This window comes from Xylocopa sonorina, chromosome 12 (genome assembly GCF_050948175.1).
Source record: "Xylocopa sonorina isolate GNS202 chromosome 12, iyXylSono1_principal, whole genome shotgun sequence".
NCBI classification, from domain to species: Eukaryota; Metazoa; Arthropoda; class Insecta; order Hymenoptera; family Apidae; genus Xylocopa; species Xylocopa sonorina.
The window spans coordinates 1,925,826-1,949,251 of NC_135204.1; the positions used below are offsets into that span (position 1 = coordinate 1,925,826).

General features: G+C 44.7%; 1 protein-coding gene across 1 annotated transcript in view; it reads left to right on the forward strand.

The window, feature by feature from the left end:
* LOC143429936 (Krueppel-like factor 6) overlaps positions 1 to 23,426 on the forward strand; it is a 519,442-nt gene that overhangs the window by 261,633 nt on the left and 234,383 nt on the right. Inside the window, exons 2-5 of the mRNA XM_076905796.1 lie at positions 4,665 to 4,838; positions 4,975 to 5,220; positions 6,623 to 6,834; positions 7,105 to 7,331. Coding sequence (XP_076761911.1) covers positions 4,665 to 4,838; positions 4,975 to 5,220; positions 6,623 to 6,834; positions 7,105 to 7,331 — 859 coding nt within the window. The remainder of the gene's footprint in view (positions 1 to 4,664; positions 4,839 to 4,974; positions 5,221 to 6,622; positions 6,835 to 7,104; positions 7,332 to 23,426) is intronic.

The following is a 23,426-nucleotide window of genomic DNA, read 5'->3' on the forward strand; positions in this document are numbered from 1 at the left end:
AACGGGCGTGTTTTCGTCCAGCAAACATTAGATTGGTAAGAAAGTATTTTCTCGGTATTCACACATAAACTCGTATGCGTTAAAAATCGTATGCGTTATACTATTACTACCTAACGTGGTGCAAGATTATTACCTAACATTACGAGTTAATTAGCAGAATTTAAATTGAATTTGAGAAACATTTGAAGAACATTTCGTCCTGGGCCTGCTAGTGGACTCATAAAGCTGTAAAAATGGCGGAGTCGCGCCATTAGACGCGAGAATGTTTGAAACAGGTCGGAAATTCTATTACGTGCAAACGAAGGCAGAAATGAGTACTTTTAGGACAATGCATCGTGTGCGTTAAGGTTACTGTTCATCAAATGGTGAGTCTTAAAGGGTCACCATAATTTCTTCATTAATCAAATAAAAAACACTCAAACTGAATATTCTGCAGCGGGTTAAGATAACGAAAATGTAGAAAGCAGGCATATGTGACAAAGAATAATAGCTAAATCTTGAATCGAAAGTAATAGGTTCTTGGATGTTATTGCTGCTATGGACAGTTGCCTAACAGGTGTGTAAAAAAATAAAAAGAAATTTGAATTGGCATTCTCTTGTTTGGTGGAAGTGAACTTTCTGAAATTCTTTTGTTCTTGCAGCTATTTACACGAAAATAACGCTATTGTCAAACCGTAAAGCTTAAAAAAAATTCTTCGAAGAATGCTGAGTAGAGGCTAAAAAATTGCATGTATCAATGTTGAAAATCAGAGAGCTTCATAGTCGTAGCTTCATTACGATTAATGCTGGCGCAGTATACACGAAGAAAGGAGCACTTTTGGCATTGTTGGTGAAATTCTTTTCCATGTTATATTAACGCCGTTACTTGCCCCCGCGAGCTTTAATCGTGAATAATGAAGGAAAATGAGGACGATTATTTTCCTCGGCGGGGTTAACGACGATATTGGACGGAGCCCCTGTAACCTCGTCAGACCGCTATTTTTCGCGCTTCCCGAAAAATCCCCCCACGTCAACGTGACAAACTTTCATCCGGTTTAATTCCAAGCCGCACCAAGCCGAACCTGGCGCAAGCGATTAACTCCTGGGAAATCTAAGCATCCCTTTTAATCTCTGCGAACCTTTATCAAGTCCTGTCGCTGGCCTACCATAACTTGTGTAGTTTACATACGCGCGGACATTGTCTGCAGACAATCTGCATACGATATAAACTTTATCTCTAAAAATTGTCCTCTTTCTAGCATTTTAACAATTACAATTAAATTGGCTGCTAAATGACCATTCTCTGACAGTGCACGATGCACAAACAGACATACCAAACATCGATTTTTAACGTCGCTTCCATACTGTCACTGACTTTTTTAGCCTGTGCTTGCCACCGTTCATTGGATATCCATAAATATTGTACATATTGTACATTTTTCAATGAGAAATATATTTTGTGAGAGAAAAGATTACAGTCATCCCACCTATAACACGATACTCTTATAACCTAAAATTGCGACAGCCCTCGTAATTATATTATATGTCTTGTCGCAATTTGTTTACCGTTTCTACACTATCATAACATTATCCAACAGCAGCCAATCGATTTGTAAGCAAGCATTAATTCCCACGCATCGGAACACAATGAAAAAACCGAAATCCATGTTAATTTTCCTGTCACGAGGAAACAAAATTTCGCTGATACGCGTACACAGCTTTAAATCGTCCATTCGATATGCCTGACACGTGCAATCGAAAATTCGATTAATCGTCGAGCAACGTCCGTTACCACGGGTTTTTCTTCGCCGGGTTTTCGTACACCGATGCCAGGAGGAAATTCAGAAATTCCGAAATTGCGGTCACGAAAGGTAGGCAGGCACTCGCGGTAATTATTCGGCCGACACTGGCCGATCGGTATGATGCCGGGGATTTCCCGATCATTGTAACGCTAATTAAAGCGGGGGAGACGGCCGCGGCGTCGTTGTTGCATTTTGATAACAGACGGTAACAATTGCTCGATGAATCTGCATGTATATACGTGGGTGGTTATATACGGGGCGTTATAAATTGTTCGACGGCACGGCATTGACAGGCGGAGAAGCTGCCGCGCGCGCGCGACGTTGTAAATATAATGAGCGGGGCTGCATTGTAAAATTTGACACGCGGAACCGATGAATTACAAATAGTGGCCCTGTAACAATTACTGGCCAGCCGTCTCGATGCGTTCAATGATATTATAACACCGGGTGGCATTTGCCTGTTGAAATTAGACTGGAACTAATAGATCGTCGATTTGGAAGAAACGTCGCTGTTTTTGATTGTGCGACGCGTGGACGCGAGATCAATATTCTAACCAGGAGCTAATAATGTTGATTCGTTACTTTATTCGCCTTCGATTTTCAAAATTGTTATTTTTGAATAGTTAACATTTTTTCCGTTTTAATTAATATTTTTAAGGACTCGAATAACTAACAGATCAATCTCCCAGACTGACAATTAGGATATAAGTTACTTCCTCAGAATCCGGATATAAGTTAAGCATCCTCAACCATATCGCATCCCAAATTCCGATACTACAATCGATTGGAATAAAATGCAACAGATATGGTTACAGGATGTAGATGCATGAAGGAAATTATCTTTTTGTCAATTAATCAATCATTTAGGTTACAAATGTTATGTGCGGAGTATTCTAGAATGCTAGCGCGAGTGAATTCTATCGGTTTTTGAATATCTTGTAATCGTTTTTAATTAATAAATATCCCATAGATGTATTTAATTTCCAAGTAGTATGTCATTTTATACAAGGTACGAAACATGGCAGACTTGTCCCGTTTACCTCTGCTCGATACTAGATAAATGTTATGAAAGCGACTATGTAAAAGTTATGAAAAGCATTGAAATGGTAATCCCTGTTTGATTAAGAGTTTAATGGAGTAATTGGAACAATAGCTTGAGTATCGAGTTATCGAAACTGGACGAGATTCCTCGTTGTCGTGACCAAGTAAAATTCCCGGAAAGGGATAGGCCCCGCAGCTCGAATAAAATAGCTCCGTCCTCTGGTCTTTCGCATCTTTGTTACCATTATCGGCCGTCCCTAAAGTGGCCTTATGGAAAAGAGAAATTATTGCGCGGCCGCTGCGGAGATAAGTGGTTTCATTGGTGAAACCAGCGGACAAAACCGTCGCCGGCGCTGGTAACCGTTAGCGGCGGTAATAAATTGGCAGAGAATGCCCGAAGGAAGACGCGGTCTCGTGCTCGTACCACGAGGAACGGTTACCAGTTATCGTGTCCTGGTCTACGGCAAGTAAGGAGAGTAAAGCGTCTCGTTTCGACTCGTCCGCGTGATTCAGCCACTCGTGGAAGATCGTGTCGTCAATAATTAATATCCAGCGCTTGGTAATAAAGCGATACGGAAATTTTTGTTGGAGCGGACCAGATCTGCAGACCTACGAGTCCCAACTTCGAATCAACGTCGACGATGAAAAGGTGAACGTTTAACCGTTTACTCAAAAAGTCTGTAGCAATTTATACTGGTACACTTTCGATTCCATTGCATAAACGGAATATTTCTTCTTATAATTCCACTGTAGAGAAAATCGTCACTGGAAATAACATAATGAGAGTCTGCCGCAGAGGTCAACAGAACTTTTATTAAAACCTCCCTGCTATAATATGCAAAGAACCATTCATCTTGTAGAGTCTACCTACCTTGATCTTACCTACTCCCAGCCATCTCGCAGGAATCCCAGGAGAACGGTGTTTTATTCAAAATTCTAACCCGTTAAACTGTCTCATGAATCATCTATCGCGGCCACGGTGAAATCCCTAGGAAATATTAAAAACAGAAGTCTAGGAGAGGATCCATTAAAGTGGCCGGTCGAGGACGATCCGGGAGGAGGACTCGCGGAGCGACGTCGTAATCTCGTTGCGGGGCATGGTTCGCGCGCAATTCCTCCTGCACGACGGAGTAGCATAACTTTGCACTTTGTCTCCAAGGAACTGTGGCAAACTGGCACGGCCTACGAGGGAAAGAGAGGGCTCGGAGAAAGAGGCGGAGACACGGGCGGCAGGAAGTTTGGTAACTCGCTATGTCGACGACATCGACGCCGGTGTCGATGTATTTTCACGCGTTTGTACACGGCCACTTGGCTGCTGCAGATAATTTCGCCGACGTCTCGAAAAGTTCATCCCGCTGCAGGTGTCTACCCTGTGAGCGGATCGGAAGGTTTCCTCAGACTTGCCGCATTTACCTCGACGTATTTCGAACATAATACTCTCACTCGTCGTTTCACTGGCTCTTTTCAATCATTTTTTGTTTAGAAATTCCTAGCTTCTCATCTATATACATTACATACAGGACTGTTGACTGGAGAATCTGGGCTCCTCTCGTTTAAGAAAAATGACGACGCAAAGTGTGCACGTGTTTTTCTTTCAGGCTCTTAGAATCGATAAATTTCTTTAGAATTTGATTATAACCAATTTAGAATTCGATTAGATTTTGATTATAACCAAGATTCTGTTTTTTACAAGATTATATTGGAATAATCCAACATATTGGTCATTAATAAATAATGAATAATCGAACGATGTCGTTCACATGGTCGCATCGACTGCAAATTAAATCCAGAAACGTCTCGAACGCTTGAAAGCCACTAACAACCCCCTTTCTGTCATTCCAGACATGCTACGAGATGGAGAGGTACCTGAAGGACGAGCCGAAGCTGCAGTCGTACAAAAAATTGCCCACAGAGTTAGACACGGCACCCTGGAATCTCTTCAGGGCGCCCCCTATCTCGTGGACAGCGTCCACCGGGACCGCCAACGCACAATTCGAATCGCCAATCAAAATGGAAGTGAGTAGCCACTGATCGATCCGCGTACTTTCCCCTGTTTTGTTGGCTCTGTGTCCCGCTCGCACACAAGCGTGTTTGGAACAGCGTGTCAGTGTCGGTTCTTTCTTTTTTTCCCCCCGGTGCTCGCGCGGCGCAGGTGACGACGTCGCCGGAAGACAGGGAAACGCTCTGTCTGGACGACATAAAGTTCAGCCCAGGCGATCACAATCACAACGGCCGCGATAGGGATCTCCTGGATCGGCACCTCGATTCTTTGTCCATGTCGTCGTCGAGTTCGGCGTGTTCGGCGTTGTCCTGGGACAGCTCGCCCTCCGTCTCGTGCAGGGCGTTTATTCTCAAGAAGGAGCCCAGCGAAGACCTCGAAGAGGATGAAGAGCACGAGGTGTGCCCTTGTCGGGTTTTTATTTTTATCCAACGCCCCCTTTCTCTTTTCAATTCTTCTACCTCAAATTTGTCTGTTTGTCTGTTCGGTACAAATTTTCCAATTCATTTAAAAGTAACTTTCCGATGAGCTAGAGACTTGAAAAAACATTAAACACAGTTCAGAAATGGATGAGAATGCGATATTAACTCGCTTACTTGTCTGTTTGTTCGTTAGGGTTCCATATGGAATCCTATTACTAAGCTCACGCTATTTGTCCGTCCGTCTGGCTGTCCTACTTTTAAGAGGCCAATCTGGATTAGAGACCTCGATTAAGAATCTGCGTTAATAATCAGACTTGATAGAAATAATAAGGAAATAATTGTATCACATTCGCAAACATACAGAGGTACAGACGAACAGACACAAAAAAAATTTCACACATCCAAGACTAAAAAGTAGAAAATAATTTTTCCTAGTCCTCTACAGATTCATAACTTCATTATCTGTTGTATGCACTCCACGTTTTTCGTTTGAAAGTTTACAGGTATTTCCGTAGATATCAAAGATTCAGAATCACAAATTTTTAGAAAAATTATTTTATACTTTTTAATCCATCTTAAAAACGTGGTTCATTCAAAAATTTTGTTTATTTAAATAATTATTTTCTTCTCTCGATTTAATTTATTACTCGCATCGTACCTTTTTCTCTCTTTTTACCTGCGCAATACTCCTTTGTCTTTCCGTATTTCTTAATTTTCCATGTTAGCGTTCAATATTATCTCACAGTACGCGAAATAGATAGTAATTGAATTAAGACGAAACATCAAAATTTGATTTGCAAGATTTTCCACAAATCTCATCCACGAAGCCATTTGCACACCACGATCGGGCCACTCGTATTTATCACGAGCCTCGCGTGATGTTATACGACGAGAGATTAACGATTGATTAGAACGACAGTGAAGTCGAGCGAGAAATTCGCGTAAAAGGAGCGATCGATTAAACGAAATTAATTATCCCAGCAAGAACATCTGCGTTTGCCATGCGATTGCAACCACCTCCGAATGCCGGGCGCGTCCCTCGCGTTTTGGCCTGTCGCGTTAACAATGACCGTCAAATTTCAATTATCGTCAAACGTCACTGTTCTACAAATAACGATTCTTCCTATTTTCCATCGGTTACGCGTGATTCGTCTGTGTGCAAGTGTAATTCGCGCGCACGTGCACACGGCGCACGTTTACACGCACGCGTGGACCGTGCGTAATCCGTTTACGAGGTCATTTGGCGTTGATCGATTCGACGCTGGGGCCGGCGTATCGGACATCGATACCGTTTTAACCAGTTGCATGCACTTTAATTAGAGGCCCCCGCCAGTTATCGTGAATCCCTTTCGCGTAATGAATTACGTTACCGGCACCAGGAAGTCGAAGACGAGGAGGACAGCGGCTGCGAGAGCGAAGGTCAGATCCTGACGCCACCGTCGAGCCCAGGCTCGGGTCAAGGTCATTCCAACTCCAGTCATTCGTCGAGTGGGAGTTCGATGCTCGACGTGCAGAACCTTAACCTTCATGGGACGGGCGGCAGGAGCGCCATCGTCAGGGTTACCACCAGCAACGCGCAGGGTGTCGCAAGGTGGGTAGTTTCCGCTACTTTAATCTCTCCTTCCGTAAGAAGAGAATTCATTTATTTTAGTAGAATTCAGTTGTTCCTTTTTCTCTAAAATTGAATACTTAGTATCAGAGTTGTTTCTTTTAATAAAAATTCTTCTTCTACGTTTTAAGAAGATAACCAGTTTCATGGAAAACGGTCGAACAAAAAGTTATTCAGTTTTAAGTGTTTAGTCACGAATCTAAATGAGAAATCACCCATCGGTACGCCTATAGTTTCGCCTCTTTCTCGCAGACTGATCTCCGTCACAGCAAATGGCTACCCTACGGTCGCAGGCACGCAACACGCACACGCAGGGACAACTGCAGCTGCGAGCACCGTGGCTAACAGGCACCACGCGAGGAGCCACGAGCACAGTCCGCCTGATACGAAGCGCAGGATACACAAATGCCAATTTCCGGGTTGCAAGAAGGTCTACACCAAGAGCTCGCATCTGAAGGCCCATCAAAGGACGCACACGGGTGAGTGACCCCTGTTAACTGTTCCGCGTCGTGTATATCGATGCGTCGCGACCGGTCGATTAGTTCAGGATTAGATTCGAACTGAGATTCAATGGGGCAAAAAACGTTCGACTAGAACGAGACAGAAACAGCGTCGACGCTTCGATTAACATTCCTCTCGGAGTTTCTTCGGGAAGAGAATTTCAGTCTTCCTGTCGAGTCATTTGTCCGACGCTGTTATTGATCGGCGAAAAATCGGACGATCCTTGATCGTTTCCATGCAATTCATCAGAAATTTCAAGCTTTCGTTATACACCTATCACGCAGTTATCATTGAACTGTCAACGTTTCGCAAGGCATCGCAACTATCTCCGACACAGCTAATGATATTATGGTAATAACGATAATCGATTACTATTCTATATATTATATTTACATCGATCGAATGGCAAATAGATACCATTTGTACGGTCAGTCGAAAATATCAATCCGTCATTGATTAAGGGTTGTAACGCATTCCACGTCGTGTTATTTAACCTCCGTACCGTTAGTAGAATTGGGAAAACGCGTAACGATCTCCGTTCCGAAATGACCGGGGGCAGTCGCTCGCTCCAACATTCATCACTGTTCCCGCAATTAAAGTGACGCGCGTTACGAATCATCGAATACGCGGCGTTTGGCCATTAATAAACGTTAGAGGGCCGCGGCGTCTGTCTCCGCGCGCGTTCCACGCGACACCGGGCGGCGGCGTCGGCCTTTCTTCGCGATTCGGTTAATCGTTAGTCACGCGATTATCCTCGGCAGCCTGTCTGGGGGTAAACGGACGGGGAACAATCGCGGACGTATCCCGCGAGCAGCCGGGGACAAATTCCCCGGCGCGACGCGTCCCACGCCGCCACCCTTATCGCGGCGAATAACAATGCATAATTAATTACGAACGGTGAATTAAGGGAGCGTGTTCGGCTTGTACGGCGGCTCCCAGGTACGAGGGCCGTGCACACGCCCGCGATGAATGCGGAGACCGGATGATACATGTTTAATGCCTCCCCTCCGAAACCGGTCTACCCGCGTGTTTTATTCGTCGATCGATCGAGGACCCAGCCGTACCCTTTTTGCCTTCTGCTACGACTCAAGTTTCACTCGTGTCTGCTGATGAGAATGTAATGGGCCAGTTCGCTACGCGATTAAGATGTTCCCCGTAATCGGTTCTCGATTTAGCGATCGGGCTTGCGCGGGTGAAACTAACGCGGGGAGACGTCAATCACGTGGCTAATCAAATAGATTCAGGTTTGAGTTTCTTTCGTGCGAGTGAATTTTGTGTGTTTCGTATCGGTTTCTTCTTTTATCTGACAACTGTTTTACTCAATACTTTTTAATACTAATTAACTCTTTTCTTCGCTGCGTATCCTTCATTTCCCCCGAAAATCCTTTCTTACCACCACTAATTACGCACTTATGGCGAAAAATATACGCCTTTCGACTTTCCCCTTCTGGGTTGGAAATTTCCTTGCATTTGTTACAGTAACACGATTTGTAGTGACCACTTCAATTTGATGTAATTTTTTCATAAATCTCGTCATCGTTTCAATCTTCCCAATTGTGTTCTCATTCGTTTAATTATTCATTTGCTATGAATATTTAAAAAGCGAGGTTCGAAAGATCCCCCTTATTTCTGACAGCCAAGCGGTGGCCAGGAGAAAGCAGTCAGAAGTCAGACACGAGTAATCTTTTCAGCGTCACCGTCACTTCCGTAAGCTGCGTCACTTCGAGCCAGTAACTGACCGAGCACGTTATTGCCATGCGGTCACCTCTCCTCCCCGCTTCGCTCGAAGGCTCTTCGCGGTTGGTTGCGGCACCAGGTGACGGCAGAGGGCTGTAATTAACGAGGACCCTCTTCCTCTTTCGCCTCGCTTTCCAACCCTCGTCTTCCGTCCTCTCTTGGTCCCCGTGGTTTTTGTCGCGTCACACCTCGATCCCCTTCGGCCACAGGCGCTGTGCGTTCACGCGTACTAGCGCGTAATTACCCGCGCGTCGTGGAATCACGAAATCTGCCGCTCGTGATTTCGTATGCACGCGTCTGTTTCACGTGATTGTGCGCACACGCGAGTCATTTCTATGATGTAGGTGCAATTGCGAATTACGTAGTTGTATTTCAAGTGCAGATGTCGGATTTGCAGATGAGAGCACTTTTATTTTTATTGTCTTCTGCCCATTACTATGATACTAGGGTTACGTCCCTTGTGTCACTTCGTAAGTAGTTCGATTAAAGCACAGAGGGCGACTTGATATTAATTTCGAAACGACGTCGATCTTATTTCCAAATTTTTACATTTTTAGGTTATTAACTATATTATTTTCTAATAATTACTTGAGTTCTTACTTCTTCCTGCAGCGCTTCATAAAATACGGCACTAAACTAAAGCTGGTAATCTCTAAATTAAGATTTAGAGGTTTTTTTTATTTCATTATTAGAATAATCAAAGATGCTTTCAGCTGAATAAAAAGCATCTTCATATTCCCCGATTTTTACGAGTTTAGCCCATTGTCGAGGCTCAAATGACATCGCGTTATCGACTTATAAACAAGACGAAAGGCGGCGAATTCTACGAGTTCGATCCGACACAAATCCTTTTACCATAAAATAACCAGTTAGATGACCTGTAATGCAGCTGTGAAATATTTCCGAGCGTCGAGTCTTTCATAAATTCGTTCGTAAATCCGTCTCATCGTTAGATCGGATCTCGGCTCGTTTCGCCGCGTCCTCGTAATAACGTACACACAGGTGATTAAGCGTGTGCACGCGTCCACGTATGTTTGCTCACGTGAATGGCTACAGGTGCGCCCGCGTGCACCGTTTCGCGTGCGTTTATTTACCCGCACGCGTATCCGGTGCCTACAGGAAAGCGCGCAGATGTGTAATTTCGGTCTACGCATCGCGGCAGTTGAGACGGCGAGAGGGTTCCTAGAGACAGGCAAAGCGATGAGAGGGAACGCAGAGGGAATTATAGAGGAACGGACGGTGCAGGGAAAACGCGTGACGGGGGGCTACAGGGTGGTCTGAAAGCAAGGTCCAAGAATTTGTAGACAAATTTATATATTCGAAACAAGTAAAACATTAGTCTAGACGATACAATGTTGGAATTTTGGAACGAGTAAAAGTTCAGTACATAAATTCAGTTGGGAGTCTTATGTTGTGTCGCGAAAATTAAAAATAGCTATTTTTGAGGACTCCCAATTATTACTCACCTTTTCCCTTCCTACTTGAATTTTTCTAAATACAAGAATTAGGGCATAGCTTTAATGCCTTAGCTCAATAACTAATAATGACGTACCATAAATCCAATACGTTTAATTCGTATTCCGTTCGGTCGCGGTAACTTCAAGCGTTACCCCGATGAATTTTTCCGACATCCTACTTATACTACATTTCAACTCTTAGTATATAAACTGTTGGATTTCTTCAAGTCTCATCTACTCTCAACTACGCAAGGCGAAGCTAAGGACTTTTAAGAATTTTTGTCTGCTGGAGACGCCTGGTTGATCGTAACTATTGGGCACACGGTTGCATCCACGACGCGGTGCGTCTATTGACGACAGTCTCGATCGAGGTGTTTTCAAACCGATGATGCGACCATTCAATGCGACCGCTGCCAGGCAACCCCTTATTTGAAGCCAGCCTGTACGCAGAAACAAGGAGATAAGAGGGATAAAGAAGAACGCGCGGTGTAAAGAATGGCGCAGATGGGCGAAAAGGGCGATGCGAAGAGGGAAAGAAAACGGGATGGGCGAGAGAGGATGGGTAGAATAAGAGAGAGGGCAATAAGAGAGAGGTTGGCTGGGACGCCTTCATCCTGCTGCAGCCTGGCAGGTACGTCGGGATTGCTTCTCGCGGATCGTTAAGCAGAACTGCTAACTACGGGATTATGCATACTGCGGACCCCGTCCTGCAATTATGACTCTGTTATGAATTCGCCCTGACGCGAGGAGATCCTCCCCGCGCCTGGGAGCTCCGTACCGAACGACGCTCCACGTCACGTAGGTGTCGCGCGGCACGGTCGAACGTTTATTCCGCTGAAAACGCTCGGCGCGGGGATTGGCTGTAAAGGACGTCGCGCGTGCGCTACCAACACCCCCTTCACCCGGCTATTACCACCGTCGTAATTGGTTTCCCGGTGACGGATGTTCCCGCTGACGGATCCCCGGGATTTTCCGGTTAATCGTTCGTCCGCGGACTCGTGTAGCGCTTTGACATTCACAGAGTTCCGCTTAATCCGATCCGATATTGTTTCCTTTTCGCGTAACCAGTTTTCGATATCACGCTGCGCACGCTATTCCTTTTTGACGGTCGGTGATTCTTTACCTTTGTCTACACTTTCGGTGTCTCGAAATTCCTCGCAATTTTTCCAACTCTATCACTGCGGCGAGTATGCGATATTAGCATGTCAGATTGGTTCCCCTTCGACTACTGAGCAAAACCGTGGTATCCGGGGATACCATCGATACTCTCGAGTGCGAGGAACACCCGGAAAGGAACGCTCGAGGTCCTGATTTTTTTAAACGGTAAAAGTGTTACAGTAAGAAAAACGCAGTGAAAGGGTTAACAAATTCGGAGCTCGAGCTCCGAACGAAGTAGAGGAGCGGACATTCCGAGACACCCTGTATCCCGCGCTCCGCGCGCTCTCCAGTTCCTCTGGCCAAATTTCAAAGTCAAAGTCGAGCGCGGACCCCTGTCGTGACGCGTGCGTACGTGCGCCCGCCCCCTGAGCGAATTCCAGAGAGCTCAAAGAGGCGCGGGTCGAAAGAAACAGGCGGGGCGGAGGACCAGCGGGAGACACGGACGAAAAAGTTGGACCGAAGGCGGAGGAAAGTCCGCGAAACTTTTATCCAGAGATGGAAATACCGGTATACTTTGATCTCGGCCGGCGAATCTAATTACTGCCGGGCTTGGAAGGAGCGTTCGCGAGTGTACCGGGGACGCGAAACGAGGCGAATCGTCGAATCAGGGAGTCCGGGGCGATCGTGTGGCCGAGTCAACATCAAGGCTCGTTACGAATTCCATCGGCGAAGTTTCCTTTCGTGGATCTTTCGGCATGTAGATATATCCGCCGGGCCAGCGGGAGGTCGTTCATCCCTGACCCAGCTCCCTTTCTCAGCCGTCGCCGTTGGCTGGCTGCGTCTCGAGACTCTCTCGTCTTAACGACGAACCGATCCGATTAGACGATTTAACAGTCAAAGCCGTCGCCTTGGACTCCCCCCCCCCCCCCCCCCTCCTTAGTTAATTCGCTTCTAACGAGCCGATAAGATGCTAACTCTAAACAGCCTAGCCTAGCCACGCTGATCAGATTAACCGCGGCGTTATAGTTCGATCTTCTCGAGATGATACGATTCGGTTTGCAAACAGTGAATTTTTCATTGGACACTTTCTGCATCCATTGTGAATGGATCGTTTCCTATCTCTTAGCGATAGTTTCGTCTCCATAATTAGTTTCCTGCCATCCATTCATCATGTTCGTTTCGTCTGTAACCAACCTGGAAATATCTTCAAGAGAGCGTTAAACATTTTCTAGGATTTGTTTCTTGTTTATCCACTTTGGCCGTCAATATCGCGTTTCCAGTGATTTCTTCGTTTTTACTCCGGCAAAGCCTTTCTACGCGATTCCCCCGTGGGAATCAAGGAACTATCGATCCGTTGGCCCAACAGCCTCCCGGCGACTGTACGCGTGCAAAGAAAAGCCCGGAGAAACAGCAGCAGAAGAAGACCAAGGGGAAGAAGGAGGAGGAGAAGAAGGGACGGAAGTAGGGAAAAAGAGAGAGATTTCCAATTACAGGGACTTTCTGTTCCGGAATTCCATTCCAAACACCATTGTTCTCGCGTCCCGAGCTGTGGACAGGACTTTGATCCCACCGTGGAGTCCAATCGTTTCGCTAGAAACTTTTCGCAATCGTTCTCTTAGTGCTCGCTGATGGAATGTCAATATATTTGGAAAATTAAAGGAACGACAGGTTCGTTATACCGTGAATTTGTCCGGCGCTGATCGATTTAGCCCTCGTTCCTCATTCGCATGGAAACAGAGAGAGAGAGAGAGAGAGAGAGAGAGAGAGAGAGAGAGAGAGAGAGAGAGAGAGAGAGAGAGAGATAAAAACAATTGTAAAAGACCGTACCGACTACTCTCAATCATATTATTTCATTTCATATGTTTTGAATTCATACTTTTTTCTATCTAGATGCACACTGTGTTGTAAAATGTGCAAAATATTTCTCGTATCAGATCGATAGCTTCTCATCGGTTCCAAAGAAGCAATAACCAGCTCGATTGCCATGCTTTTACTCGCAAGTTCGAGGAACAGCTCAGCAATCGAGGACACGGTTCTCTCGATTACAGAGGGTCACCCAAAGGGACGTAACTGAGCGTTTGCAGAGGAGTGAGGACCGGAAGTAGGTCGGTTAAAGCGCGATAATTTAACCTCGAGACGCGAGCCTTAGAAATCGATTGGTGTTCGCCGCGAGTTTAAATCAAACGCGACGCGGACTGGAGAAATGAACGATAGAAAAGAGTGGGAGGCCGATTCGTACACGCGCATACGGACGGGCCGCGTGAAATTATTTATCGCAGCGCGGTTGCTAGCGACGCGTCCCTGCCGTTTCGAGGAGGCCGTTGCGCGCATCATCGGAGCATTTCCTCTTGGCATTCACCGCGGGGGTTGTATTGAAACCTTTCAAATATCGCGTCGAGCGCGGCCACCATTGTTCCCGGTTGAAAAATAAGACGAACACGCCGATAATTTATCGAGCTCCGCGGGGAGAACGCGTTTCACGATTCTCACCCCCCGCGGGACCGAGAAACAAACAACGCGGCAGGAGTTATTGCGTTATCGAGCTGGGATTTGGAAATCAAGTTCTCCAGGCGTTTCCAGGCTGACTTTTGAACGCGCGCTCGTTTCGTTCTCTAGACTCGTTTCAAAGGATTCTCAGGGTGGAATTTAATCCGCGCGGACGCTAATTCGTATAAAAATGGCATTGACAGCCGAATCAGAAGATGTTACCCTGGATTTTCTCTCCACGAATGTTCCTAATGCATTCTTACGTCATTCCAAACGCTGGAAAGTTTCCTTTCCGCGATATAAACGACCACTCGGGGAGACAGGGCATTCCACGTTCGACTTAAGAATAAATCTCTGTTTCTCGCCTTAGGGCGATCCAAAATTTCACCGCCCAGGATCGATCCAAATGATAGACGAGGGAACTAAACTTAAACCAACTGCCTCCTTTTCCTTTGCTCCTCGTTTACCTCGGTACATGTTTGTGGCTTCGAAACGAGTGCATCTGCGCGATCGAGCGCGTTCGCTCTTACGTTTCGACGTCAGACTCGTATCCCGCCTCTCGTACGTTTTACTGGCTATACGCGAAGACTGATCTTGGCGAATCCATCGATCCTTGGTTTCTTTACTTTTCTCGTTTAACTCGTGCACCTATTCAGCGTGAAATTTCAAACGGTACGGAACGTTCTTGGTGTTCTTGGTAACCGATCTCCTGTAAAACGGATTTCCCATAGAAATAGTGTAACAGTTTGCACAAACTAGTTAGCAGCTGTCGAATCTCAAGTTTCGACTGAATATTGCATAAAGTGTGATTTAACCTGAGTTAACCCGAAGCCTGTGTGTTTTAGCCGGGGGCGCCTCTGATCGGCTAAGACCGTAGACAACTCCGTAGCCACCTCAAAGTGTTTAGGCGCTAAGCTGTCTAACTTGAGCGCGACGACACCGAGCAAAGTGGCTCTGGAAACACTTAAACTCGGAGCTTTTGCCGCGCATCAATTCTTAACGGGGCGCGGCCTCATTAATTCACCGTTCGATTATTCCTGTCCGCGTATCGACTCGCCGTTCCCATCGCGTAACCCGGCCCAGTCGATGAATATTTAAAATTCTTATCAACGGCTCGTGTATTATTCTCGAAATAATCTTGTTCTGCCCTGTATTATTTACACAGTTTGATCAGCAGGTTTGTCCGGCCACTGGTTATAGCTTATGTCGACGTCCTTGCGGGCAGTTCGAAACTCACCGAAATGAGAATCGCTAATCTTCGCAAATAGGACAATTTTGCTCTCCTCTTTTCTTTTCTCACGATTCTTAATACTAAAACAAAACAGTGGCGTTGCATCCCGCCGCGCGACAGGATTAATTATTACTTAGTCCAGTGTTTCCCAAACTGTGTTCCATGGAATACTGGTATTCCGAAAAAAATTATGTAATTCAGGTTAGAGTACAATGAAATATTGTCTGCTTTTACGTGTTTTATGCAATTTAAAACAACTCTTAACAAGAATTATAACTATAAACCGAAATTGGCTCTAGTGTTCCTTAAAAAGTGTTCCGTGATAAAAGAAGTTTTGTAAACACTGATTTAGACTAAATGCCGAAAGCAATTAATACTTTATATAGCTGTGGCAATATTTATATTAGTAATGGAAGTTATATTCTTTCAATCGTTATTACATCTATTTGAAGTGCTATTCATAAATTTCAACAATTTTTATAATTCTCAATTCCATTCTTTCTTTCTCTTTGAAGTAAATAATGATTACTATGGCATAAACTATGATACTAAAAAATAAAGTTGGAAAAAAGGTGAAGAAACTCTGACTCATAGGTTGGTCCCCAGCTCTAGGAACTCTTCTGTTCCATCCCTTCTACACACGTGCACACACGTGGTCCGTGTGGATTCCGTGTACCTACATATTGATTCGCACCTCGGGCACTGTTCGGGACACGTTGAAAACACGCGGCGAAGTTAGGAGCCCGTTCCCCTCCGATCTCCGGGACCCCGGCACCGCAAACAATTGGAAACGTCGTCAAAGTTCTCGTTACAGTTGACAGCGAAACCGCAGTTCACAACACGAGGAACGCGCTATCTCTAACCATAGTCGATACCGCCGGGACGGAAACAAGCAGCCAAGAACCGAGCTGTAAGCGTGCACCCCGTCGCACCCTGGCGAGAAAATCGCGCGCTCTGTCATCGGTCTTCGACGATCGATCGCTTTGAGTTTCGCGTTACAATTTATGCCACGATTCGATTTACTTTTGTGCGACCTATTAAATGAGACATTTTTAAGTATTTTTACTGTTGTACAGGGTGACCAAAAAAGGGTTAACACTATGATTTGCGTATAAATAAAAAACCTAAAGTTGCTACGATCATTTATTTACGAAAAAGTAACGCACAGACAATGGAAATTTATAAGTCAAAAACAATATTGTCTAAATCATGTCCTATTGCATTGTACGCACTTTTCAACTTGGAAACGAAGATTACCGATAATGCAAGGTGAAAATCTTTGTTCAAAATGTTATGCAAAGATGATCTCTTAACATTTTCATAGAGACAATATTGGATTTTCAACGATTTCGGAATAAGCTAATGTCTCGTAACTGGTAATGCGCACGGTACTGACGACGTGATGTCACGATAGAATTATTGTTTTGATAAAATGCGAGTGCGCACAAATCGCGCGTTATCCTCCGGTTTACCGGGCTTCATTGTAACTGAAATTCCTTGTACTCTTTTATAATTCGACCCACGCCACGACTGCTGCTGTTGCCACATTTCGCAGTAAATAGTCCAACAAAGTGCCGATACCCTTTTCAGTCATCTTGTATAATTTAATCCAATTTGTTCTTCTACGTTATAGGGGATCGGGGTGTTCACTGTGTACAAAAATATTACAGAAGTGGTAGTCACATGTGTGTGCATAAGTGCGTATAAAGTATACGTTTGTATAATTTTATTTTAATTATTCAAGTTCTTTATATGTATACAGAAATACTGGTCAGTAGAATAGTTCAGTTATAGTCAGACGAGCTACTCTACTGAAAGGTTGATAATGTGCTTTCCGTTAAGATGTATTATGGAATACTGCTATAGAAGAGAAAGAGTGGGTTTAATAAATTATTGGACTCGTTAATTTTTCTTGTTAAGCAAAGTGTTCACGAATTAGTAGTATAGCTCAACTATGATCAGACTCGTCTCGTTTGACGCTCAAGATTTCTTTGCGCTGGAAATCAAGTGTCATTTTTATATTGTGGTGCGATTATAAGTAGTTTTAGTTTCTGTCTGCACAAAGTTAGTTTCTCACTGCAATGGACATTTACGAGTTGTAGTCAGTAGAATAGGTCGTTTATAGCCAAGCTACTTGTTCTACTGGAAAGTTCCATACGATTGGAGCATAGAAGAACATTCTCGCCTATTAAAACTTGCGATCGCATCTAGAAACTAACGCGTTCCTTGCTAAATTGTAAAATTAAAAACATTCATGTCGACCGCCCGAGCTAAAGCGACTCGCGAAGATTAATTCTCAAGGGAAGTAATTCTTCCGGTACGCCCACCAAGAGGCGAAACACCTTGTTCCACTGAAAATATTTCCCTTTTTAAAATAAACGCCGCGACCTTCCTCGAGTCGAAGCGCACACCTCCTTCTTCTTGCACGCTCCTCCTTCGGCTGCACGATATTTCTTTACGCGAAATCCTGTTTCATTTTTCATTTCTACCGCGCCCCGTTCTATTTTAGCACGCGTCGTTCCAACGCAAAATTTGTCCCTCGGAAAACAGACGTCTAGGCAGCATGATTCTCGCTAAAATTTGTCCCGATCCGCCTCTAATAGAGGTGGGGTTTGACAGCCTCGTTTCTCAAGCGGAACAGCGAGAAAAAATGTGATCCGCCGTCTCAGGGAACTGTTTCGTTTCATGGGGAACGTAAATTCGGTAACGCTGCGTGTGATGTATGACGTACACTTGTAAAATACTCTTTCGTAGTTTAACACTTAACGGACGGGTTGTTTTTTCTCCGTCTTTCTCGGTTTCCAGGCATTTTTTAAGAGAATTATATAAATATGTATAGTTTTAAAGCGTTGCAGTTTTATTAAATCAACTCTATTTTTCGAGTGTGACGTTTTGTAAAACATTCACCTTTGTGAAGCGAAACCTGATAGAATTCTTTTTTCCATTGAGCTGCAGACTTTGCAAGGCTTTTAAGCATAAAATATGAAAGAGTTATAAAATTGCTAAAACATATTATCTAAAAACTAACGCAGCATAGTAAAGATTCAAGCACAAACGTAATTCTACGTGGTTATCGATTCTTTGACGAAAATTTGAAAGTCGTTGCACTATTAAATTTATGAATGGAAGGACTGATTGTGCTCAGCTAGTGAGGGTTTTGACTGTTACGGAAAATGAGAATGAGAGCGATTGTAAAATTGTTGCACGGTCCTAACAGAGGTTGGTGTCCTTTAAAAAGAGCAAAACGCCTGGAAATAAAAGGATTGTTCTCTGGTCGACAGAATGGACATTGTGGAACAATGTGGAATCTGCTTTTGTGATTTCTGAAGTTTTTCTCTTTGTCAAGAGCGCTGAATTTTTTCGCCCGTTACACAGTGGTTTGGTTGAATATTTCGTTTTTTTCCCTTCGCGATTGTTCCCCTTTCTCTCCTTAAACCGAGAACACACAAAAGTTCTCCAATTTTACGGCGAATCTTACGGCACGCGTTGTAACGTAGCGCGTACTAACTATATTTTGTTAGTGAAGTTTCAGCGATAAAAAATAAAAAATAAAAGTTGAAATATCTTCCCATAAAAGAAATGATCTGGCGAAAGCTATCAATTTTACAAACTTTTATGTTAAAAGAATATTGAAAGCATTTATGTTCAAGGAGTAAATACGTTAACGAATTCGTAGTTTTCCGATTGTTGTCGCAAGCTATTTTGAGCAACATAAAATTTAACAAGATTCTTGCCATTCTTTCTTTGCAGTGGTACGAAGATAGGGTTAAACGCTTCCGTTGTCTGTCCGTTTTGTGTTAACGCAAGTAGAACGAATCAAGATTTATTCGAACATTAGTTCCCGATTTATCTTCGTTACAAATTGAAATGCTTGGCAAAGTAAATAAGAATTTCTCTAAATTTTCTATTGTACACTTTGCACAAGTTTTTACACTCTTAATTACTTAAATACGCGATAAAGATTGGTCAAATTTATGTGGAACACAGGAGCTGAAATTGTTTTTATTTGATCCACATTTTTTAATTCTGATAAAAATTTGCACGAATGAAACTTCGCAACGAGTGTGTATCGACTTCAGTTGATTCCACGCGGCGCTGTTTGACATTTTTCGTCGACGTGGCAATCGAGGAAATGCCGCCTATCCCCCTGCGAAGTGTGACGTAAACCGTTTCATTTGACGAGCCGCGCTCGCTGTCATATGCGTCGGCCATCGCATCTCGAGGGAAAATTTCACGGAAATTTCGGCGTTACGCGTTTCTTGCATCTTTGAGAGCCATTCGGAATTTCGCGATCGAAACATTCGCATCTGGGAGGAAAAATCGGGAAGAGACTGAAAGAAAATCCAAAATCCAGGAACTTGTCGCCAGTTTGGGAGCTTGAACGAGGAAAAATTCCTTGCGCGAGAAAGTCATTCCCAGATTTTCAATCAATCTCCTTCGCTGGGATATCACTGGTCCGATGGAATATCCGTCGTTGGCCAGTCAGAGCGTGTAAAAAATTTTACTTCCTTCGATCCGGTGGATTCTCGTTCCTGGGGATCGTCCGTGACGCGCACGAACGAAAAAGAACGAGATGGAGGGAAGTTTCGACGTCTTCGAATCCGTCAGATGCGGATCCACGGTACATCGTACGGTATTAGACGCGTTACCTCTCGTCGAAACGTTCCTCGCGCGGAACGGCGTTCGGATGTAAAGTGTTCGAGGACGGGCGTCGAGGAATAGAAAGAGAGTCGAGGGGGCGAGGTGGATGGAATCCACCGCCATAAATTCCCGGTTGTCCTATCCCTGGCCGACATGACGGAAGGCATCCTATACATCGTGGCCGACGACGGACTTAATAAAATGCAAAGACGGCGAGCACACATTGCCAGGGACAGACTGACATATCGACGCAATACCGACCCACTCAGACCTCTCGAGGAACGTCAGATGGAGGGAAGGACGTAGAAAAATCGTTCCTACGCCGAACGGCACGAACGTCCTCGAGGACTACGTGGAGCCAGCCGCTTCTGCTTCTGCTTCTGCTTCTGCTTCTGGCGTCCGCGTCCCACGCCGCTCCGTGCGCTCCCGTTCCGGTTCCCATATACCCGGCTCGGACTGCGCGGAATCTGCGCGGAATTTATGGAGAATGTGTATAAAACGCAGCGAGGGCGGCGAACGGGAATTCGTTACAGTGGCAGGTACGCTGGCGGTTTCGCTCCGCGATGGTATAGGTCACGGTTCGATAAAATGCGAGGAGGAATATTGAGCTCCCGTCGAGCGCGGTCCGTCGATTTTCCGAAGCGTTTCGAACTTCGCGAATATAACGAAATTTACTGATTACTAGCAACCAATTATTCTGTCTGAAATATAACAAAACCACCAAAGGTAAAGTCTACCACCATAGAAAGAAATTACCCGATCTCTCAGTGGGAACGCATTGACGAGGGAGACAAACAGACGGGGGATACTCGAAACAAAGGCGGTGGTTCACGGAGTGGAGGGTAGCGTATAGCAACGTTCGTTTAGCAACGTTCGTTACAAACTCGAAACAGGGTTGGGGCAGAGCAGGTTAACACTTTAAGCCGTTCTGTTTAATATGGCTTTATTACGTAGGTGGTAACGAACCACCGGGAGGCCATTATGCGGCCATAAAACGCGCAATGCACGACGCACCTACACCTCGTTCCGTCCCGTCCACCTGGCGTGTTTCCGCCGTGACACGCACAAGCGTGGATATTCTCTCTCCCTCTCTCTCTCTCTCTCTCTGGTGGGCGACGCACAGGCTGCGGTTGTTCATGGGGTTACGCAGTCGCCATGGTTACTGGAAATACAATTCTCCTTTTCGATGAGGCCTACGCACGCGACGCGTCAACCAGTGATTTTTTTCTATGTTTTCTTTTTGTTCACCTTTCACTTCTCCATTTGTTTGGCTCGTTTAATTACGGACGTTATTGTTCCGTTAATTTTTCCCGTTGCATAGCTCGCAACTGGGGCTTTAGATTCGGGGTGGATAGGGGTAGCTATTTCCACGGTGGTCGAGGGAAAAGTGGATGGAATGGCAGGTACATTATTGATCGAGAGGGACTAATGTCCTAATAATGAGAGTGCATAGGCAGGGATAGGAGGTTTCTGCGCGGAGATAAAGTTGGTGCACGTAGATACGCTCTGAGGATCATAACGGTGGAAGGGTAATGGCATTGTGATTATGACATTTCGTTGCTTTGCTGAAGACCAGCGACGAAAATTGCCAGCTCGATAATTACGATCGTCCGAATTGCTAAATTATGAAGGCGGGTCTAAAATTTATGCTCGAACGTTCAAAAAATTGTTTGTTTTCCTAATCAAACATTCAACAGAAACAGAATATTACCATTTTTTTAATTGATTATTACGATTATTTAAAAAGTTTTTCCAAAAATAGAGACCTTGCCAGATTACAATGGTATAAAGTAGTCAGAATAGCCTGAAAATACACAAATGTAAAAATTGAACGTACGTTTATGATTCTATAATATTATTAGATAGATTATGGTTTTGACATCTGTGAATATTTATTGACATTATTTATTGATATACTTGTTGGCCAATCACTTTAATTAAGGAGAACCATATTAAAATGAGTTTTCGACAGATCGATTTCATAGCATAAACCCCCCCTAACACGTAAATTTAAAAAGATTTGTTATTCCGCTTACAAGCTCAAAAAACATACAAACATATATGTACACACTGACACACCTGACAATTTTTGCGGGAATAATAAGGGAACGCCAGAGTTAATCATTCGCAGCAAGTGTTACGTACGCGTTATTTCGAAAGCGTTATCGCGAGGCGACACAGTATCGAGGAAGCAACTCGAATTTAATCCGCGAATGTCATTTTCATCAGCGCTCGACGCGCCAAGAGCGAGCCCAACCCGAGTCACGTCACCGAACGACAGAGCGGAACTCGAGTTCCACCGTTCTCCATGCAAACACGCCCTACCCCATCGCAGTCGCCAATTTTTCCGTCCGCCACGCAAGCCCTGGTAATGTATTCGCAGCAGCCTCGCGAATATATTCCCCGCGCCACTCCCGAAGACAGTTTATCCCTATCGTTCACGGAATTCCCCTCTTCGGCACGAGCGATGGCAATTTTTAGCCGGGCACACGGCCGGCTTGGTGACGCTGATCCGTGCCGCCATTTCTCTGATGTCCGCGCGAGAGTAGTCGAAGGCGCGCGCGCGCTGCAGGATACACGAGGACGTGAGGGCCGTATTTCCTGGGAAAAGTCGTGGCTATCTCCGTCGAAGCAGCCGACAGCGTGACATCTACCCCTTCCGAGGGGTACGGGGGCGGATCGGATTTGGTTATGCGTCGCCACGTTTCGGCTGGATTTGTCGTCGTCGCGAGCCACGGCGAAGAAACTCATGGAAAAAGAGCAAACCTCCTACCGGAACAACTTCAGGATATGGATCCAGAGCGGAGTATAAATTTCTCCAGCCCCTCGTTCTTTCTCGCCTACCGTCGAGCAAACGTCACTCGTAACCCAGGTCGTGTCGGATGGAAGTTTCTCCCCGCGTATTCGTTAGCAGGAATTGATCCCTGCGATGGGGTGGAATATTAAGGAAGTAGTAACGAATGGCTTCACGGACGTCGTCGTTGTGCGCGAGAGGTAGTTACGCGCGACAGGGGCTCGCGTGTATTTGAAGTTCGACCGAAACGTGTTCGTAAAATTGAATGAAGCAGAGTGCCAGAGCTTTATAGGGCAGGTCTGGAAGTGGTTGCAAGGTTCGCGCATAACGTTATATATTTTCCCCTTTTTTCGAGGGGGTGGAAGATGGAAGATTTGTGTAGTATTAGTGAAACGTGAAGCTTTTATATTTCATAAATCGGATAAACGAACTAGAAACTAAACTGTCTACTCCCTTTTCTTTTCTGATTCAAACCGACGTTTTAAATACACGTAACGACAATTGCTATTGCTAATAGAATTATTTTTTTGCAAAATGATTTTTACAGAACTCTTGTACCCGTAATTTACTCGGCAAAATATACTTTTTTGTTGGTATTGAAAAATTACAAACAGAGAAAATAGAAATC